Source organism: Corvus brachyrhynchos, unplaced genomic scaffold (assembly GCF_000691975.1).
Source record: "Corvus brachyrhynchos isolate BGI_N302 unplaced genomic scaffold, ASM69197v1 scaffold3, whole genome shotgun sequence".
Classification (NCBI taxonomy): domain Eukaryota; kingdom Metazoa; phylum Chordata; class Aves; order Passeriformes; family Corvidae; genus Corvus; species Corvus brachyrhynchos.
In genome coordinates, this window is record NW_008237619.1 from 1,809,982 (window position 1) to 1,815,867 (window position 5,886).

General features: G+C 59.3%; 1 protein-coding gene across 1 annotated transcript in view; it reads right to left on the reverse strand.

The window, feature by feature from the left end:
* The window catches only part of ARAP1 (ArfGAP with RhoGAP domain, ankyrin repeat and PH domain 1), a 38,445-nt gene that overhangs the window by 17,028 nt on the left and 15,531 nt on the right, over positions 1 to 5,886 (reverse strand). Inside the window, 9 exon segments of the mRNA XM_017731637.1 lie at positions 390 to 475; positions 572 to 771; positions 854 to 960; positions 1,333 to 1,538; positions 1,654 to 1,774; positions 2,014 to 2,083; positions 3,604 to 3,774; positions 4,314 to 4,417; positions 5,314 to 5,381. Of these exon segments, the coding sequence (XP_017587126.1) occupies positions 390 to 475; positions 572 to 771; positions 854 to 960; positions 1,333 to 1,538; positions 1,654 to 1,774; positions 2,014 to 2,083; positions 3,604 to 3,774; positions 4,314 to 4,417; positions 5,314 to 5,381 (1,133 nt within the window).

Here is a 5,886-nt window from a genome sequence, read left to right on the forward strand (position 1 = left end):
TTCCTCCGCGCCGGCGGCCATACCGCTCTGCCCTCGGCCCCACGCCAATCCCGCAGCCATGGCCCCACAGCCACTCCGGCCGCTCCACAGCCATGTCCCCATGGACAAAAAGACACCATCTGTCTGTGGCGGGGGCACATAAGTGCCGCTTGTCCTCACCGGCATGCTGAATTGGGTGCCAGGGGTCCACAGAGACAGAATGAAAGGCTGCTGGGGATCCTCTCCCCAGCCAAGCCACACCGTGGTGTCCCCCCAAGGGGCTGGAATCAGCCTGGAAGAGCCCTGCTGTGCTCCAGGACCCCCCAGCCCACAGCCAGCAGCTCTGCCATAGAGAGGGAACAGGGTGTCATCCCCAAAAAGGGCTTTTTGGGACTGGTCTGTGCCAATACCTCGATCAGCTCCTCAGTCCACACCTTCCTGTCCATCTTCAGGCTCCGGACTTTGGTGATGCCAGGCCCCAATCCCCGGTGTTCCCCTGCCAGTGAGATGAGCCATTAGGGACCCATTTTGGGGTGGGAAAGGTCTGGGAGTCCCCAAGGATTCCCATTTGTGCCCCTCCAGATATGGGTACCTGCACATCTCTTGCAGATGACGACACAGAGGTTGATGGAGGCCCAGTCGGGTTTGGAGGAGCCACAGTCGGCACAGAAGCGGTTGGACTCCACTGCCCAGATCCTCTCGGCCACCTCAGAGTTGGAGAGTGCCTCAGCGATGGACTGCTGCATGGCCTCCACCCATTCCTCCTTCTCCTGCTCTGAGTCAGCAGAGAAGCTGCCAGCAGGGATGGGGGTGAGATACACCATGGCTCGGGGTGGGCAGCACCCTCAGCACCCCCTCGTCACCCTGGGCTCACCTGAAGATCCTGTATGGTGTCGTGAGGTCAAAGCCCCGGCGATCCACCTCCTTGACGTTCCCCACATTCATCTCTATGTAGGTGATGCCAATCCCCAGCCGATAGTCCTGGTGGGGGAGGGTGGGCAAGGGATGAAGGGGGATGGATGATGGGATCCAATGCCTGGGAGGTGGGGTAACTGTGTCCCTTCCCCACCCAGCTCTCATCCTGAGGGTAGTTAGGGCACTGCAGACTCTGGAGCAGCTCCAGTGGGTGTGATGCTCCTGGGAGAGCCCAAGACTCAGAGCCAGCAGAGAGGGAGGGCTGCGCCTCAGAGGTCAGCACTCCGTGGCTTCTGTGCTGTCCCCATTTGAGGGGTGGCTGGCCTGGGTGTCCTGGCTCACTGCTGCTCTGCTCAGGCTGGGAGTGCAAAGGGAACAGGTCCCCCTTGAAATAGCATCAGGGTCTCCCGTAGTGCCACAGCTCCCCCAGCTACCAACCTCTGCATTCTTGTAAAGGAACACTTTGTCTCCAGCCACCACCACAAAGAGCTTGTGCTTAAAGCCCCGCAGCTCCAGGAAGCCACTCTTATCGGCTAGCTCAGTGGCACTGTCAGTGGCTGAGGACATCAATGTCCTCTCTGGAGCTTTGCTCTTCCGCTCCTCTGCAATCTGCTGCAGGGTTTGTATCCACTCGTTGCGGTCTGCTGTGGGGCCAGAGGCAAGATGCGTTAGGATCAGCCTGGGCCCAGGAGCCAATGGGACTCATCCCGTGGGCTGAGAAGGGAGAGCAGCTGGGGAACAGGGACCCCTGTCACTCACCATCATTCTCAGCCCGGAACACAAAGTTGCGGTTGTTGGTGACAACCTCAAATTTCTGGTCCCCGACGCTGCCGACGCGGGAGATGGAGGAGACGGGAATGAGCCGCTTGGAGTAGGTATCCTGGGTCAGGGAGTGGGGAGACATGCTGCTCATGGCTGTGGCCTCGGGTTCCCAATGCTCCAACTCCCATGTCCAGGAGGCTCTGAGCCTCCCACGTCTCACCCCCAGCACCCAGCCATGGCTCCTCCCTGGCACAGCCACGTCTCCCACTTGGGATCCCCAGAGGGAGGTGGTCCTGCTGGGGCAGCTCCTCTGCCACCTTCTCATCCCAAACCCCCAGATCCATCTTCTCCACCCACCTTTTCACTGTCAAAATAGCGGAGGTAATCAGCGTCAAGCTTCACCCAGCGTTTCTGGTAGATGTAGGACCTGGGAGGGGACCGGAGGGACCCGTTGGAGGGGATGTCCTTGAACTCAGGATGATTGTGCTTGCGTGTTCACGCCCCAGTTGCCAAAAGCCTGGGGCTACCTCACCATTGATCCTGCCCTGTGTCCCCAGCCCTACTTCCTGTGCTATGTCCCCAGTCCTCTATCCTGCACAGTGATGAGAGGCCTGTCCCGGCCAGCCCTTGAAGTCCCCAGCCATTGATCCTGTGCCCTCATGTTGCTGTTGGGGACAGCAATGGGGACTTCATGCTCTCCTCCAGGCACCAATTAAAACATGGAGCTGAGAACAAGGGCTGCCCCTAACAACCAGGCAGGGTTCAATCCACATTCCAGGATGTGGAGGCACATTCCAGGCAGGATCATTGGCACCTGAGCAGAGGGAGAAGCTGTGCATCTCTAGCAGGATGGGGATACGCATGAGAGGCAGGACCCTGGGACTGGAAGAGAGCCCACCAGAGACCCCTTTGCCCTCCCCAGCTGAGCATGCAGACCAACCACGCACCACAGGGAAAGGCAGGACACTCTCCAGCCCATCCCTGGCTGCAGGAGAAGCCAAGCCCTTTCCAACACAGCTCCAGCAAGCCCTGCCATGCAGCCCCCTACCAGCACTGAACCCCCAGGTCCCCCTTGCTGGTGGGACTGGGGCCTGGTGCGGTGGCAGGGACACAGTGGTTGCTCAAGGGCTTGTTTACTCAGGCAAGGTTTGCTGGAGCAGCTTCCCAGGGACCTTCCAGCTGCTCTCACTTCCCCAGCAGCGCGGCTGCTCAACAGAGCTGAGCTTTCTGCTCCTCCTCGGTGGAACTGCTACCTTGGGGCTTCCTCGGAGCCCAGATTAAGTAGCCCCCAAATATCCATCACATCTCCTGCTTGATCATTGCCTCCCAGGTAGTGCAGGGGCTCTTTGAGTGGGCTCCCTGTGCACACTGTGCTGATTGTGCTCACTGGGTTCACTGGGCTCCCTATGACTCCCTAGCTCACTCACCCTGGAGCACACGACACAAGCCCAGCACTTCCCCTGTTTTACTCCTGCACCACCCTGACTTTCCACCATGAGCCCAGGATTGGGGGCTGCCATCCCATGGGATAGGGGCCATCACCACCTCCTCCTGCAGCAAACCCAGGGATCCCAAAAGCACGGGTCAGCCCAGACACCCCATCTCATCCCTGACAGTTTCTCTTGTGGTCACCGCTATTCCAGGGCTCCCCCAGAGGAAAGGCAGCTGTTTTCCCAGTGATGCAGGAGGAGGAAGCTCGAGCTGCAGCCTCCCCTCCTACTCGGCCAAGTCAGTACCACCACTGGTGGCACCTGCTCTGAGAAAGGCTCTTCCATGAAAAATTGGTGGTTCTAATCTAAATCACAGGTTAGAAGGGAGTGGAAGGAATGCCTAGCAATGGATTTTCACCAAAGCAAAAGTACATCCCCATGAGCAGGAATTACAGGTGGGAAAAGGAGGAGACAATCACCCTTACATGTCACACAGGGACCCCAGTACATCACTCACCCCTGTGGTGGGTTCTTGTCCAGCCACCCTGCTCTGATGGTGGGTGAAAGCGGGGTGGTGGCACTGGTGCCATCCATGCTGTCACTGAGTGGGCCGAGGCTGCTGCCAGGGAAGCAGGCAGGTGCAGGCGGATGCAAGCTGGGGTCTCTGTCACTCCAGCTGCTGCCACCACTGGGGATGAGGAGCCAAGGGAGAGGGCTCAGAGCTGGCAGGTCCCGGGAGGGGCTGAGGCTCCCCCGCATGCTTCAGCCTCCCTGTGACCTTCCCTGAGGCACAGGCAATGCAGGCCAGCTGTATGCAAGCGGGGACACTGGGGACAGTCCCCTCAGTGGGGTCCCGGCATGTCCCCCAGCCCCAGGGACAGCCCAGGCCTGAGTCCCAGCTCTGGGAGGGGGGATAGGGGCACCCCCAAGACCGCAGCCCCAACCCAGTGATGTGCAGAGCTGCTCTCTGCTCACACACACTCACATGTGCTCCCATGCACAGGCCCTGTGTGTGCGCATGTGTGCACACTGTGGAGCTGTGCACACACAAGAAGCCCTGACCTGTGCACTCACCCGCCCTGCCATGCACAAGAGCTCTCTGCCTGTGCTCACACCCCCCCCCACAGAACCACTCCCTGGTACATGCACACATATCCCTTGCCTATACATGCACACAGCTGCACACACAGATGTCCCCTGCACACAGCATGGCAGCCAAGCTCATACTTGGCAGGGGGTGCATCGGGGTGGTCCTCGCCGAACTCATCTTCACTGAAGAGGCTGTTGAAACGCAGGGACCGTGGTCGCCCCATCCTAGGCTCAGCATCCTCCTGCAGAGACACACACAGGTGACACGTGGGGTCTCCTTGGTGCCCCCACTGCACCGTGAGGGTGCAGGGTAGATGGAAGGAGAGGGGACACGATGCTGTGTCACCAGCCCATCCCCAGCTCAACAGTGCCAGGGTGCCCAGGAAGAGGCATGCTGAGGCTCACAGAGAGAGGGAAGTACAGTCAAGGGAGGAGCTGAACACCAGGATGGTTATTTATAGCAGCTAAAAATGTCGGAGCTTTATGAGAAATCCGGCATTGCCTCCTTGGCCCTGGTGTTCCCTAGCAAAGGCAGATGGGGGATTCAGGTGCTCAGGGGGCTCTGCAGATGCTGGGACTCCCCAAATCCATCCATTCCCACCCCAGGGAGCAAGGGAGACAGATAGAAATTCGCAGTCCAGGGATTACATTCAAGATGCAGTGCTGGAGAGATCTACTAGCGCACACTCTGAGCACGAGTGTGGCGGGGTGCTGCACAGCTGTGGGTGCTCCCCAGAGGACACAGTGAGTGCTTCCTCAGGACACTGGGGTGAGACCTGGTGGGTGCTCCCCAGGGACCCTCGAGTTCCAGCACCACTGAAAGACCTGGGAGGTACTTCCCGAGAACACTGAAGGACCCAGTTCCAGCTCTGGGGTTTCAACCCCCATGGGAGACCCAGTGGGTGCTTCCTGGGAACCCCAGGGTTCCACTCCCCATGGGAGACCCAGGGGATACTCCCTAGGAACCTATGGGACACACAGTGGGTGCTCAGTGAGGCAGAACCCCCTTTCTAGCTACTGCCAACATGCTCCTCCAGCCCTAACCGGTATCTGTGTAGCATCCCAAGGCCGGTACCTGTCCTTAGGGCCAGTCACCCTGCTAGCTCCTGCCCACCTCCAGCCCCATGGTGGGACAAACCTTGGCCATCTCCCCCATCGGTCTGGCTAATTCCTCCTCCCACGCCGAGTCCTCGTAGTCTGAGTCATCTGACAAAAGAGAGGGAAATGCTGGGAATCAGCTGGGGTGGAGCAAGGGGTCCCAATTTCCCCTGCTTCCCGGGAGCTTGTGGGGAGGGTGAGGATGCAGGCACGGCTGGCTTCCCCTTGCTTTGCCCTTGGCAAATAACCACCCCATCCCTGTGACAAAAAAGGTTTTATCAAGGAGTGTGGGGAAGAGCTGGGAAAGGGCAAAGTCCTGCTAGTGGCCCTTCCCAGCACTGTCACAACACTCGCCAGAACAGGACTTGGTGACACCAGCCCCAGCACTATGGTTTCATCCAGGCTCTCGTGTCTCTGCCTGGGAGCTCCTGCTGCTGGGGGTTCCCAGGGGCTTTTCCCACAGCTTGTTTTCCAGGGTGGACTCCCCTCCCTCCTCTTCCATTCCTTATCAGCTCCCAAGCTTGCGCACCATGGAAATGAGATCCCAGAGGATGATGGGAGCGAGTGATAGTTCCTCTCACCCAGCACCCACCTCAGCAGGGACGCCTGGCCC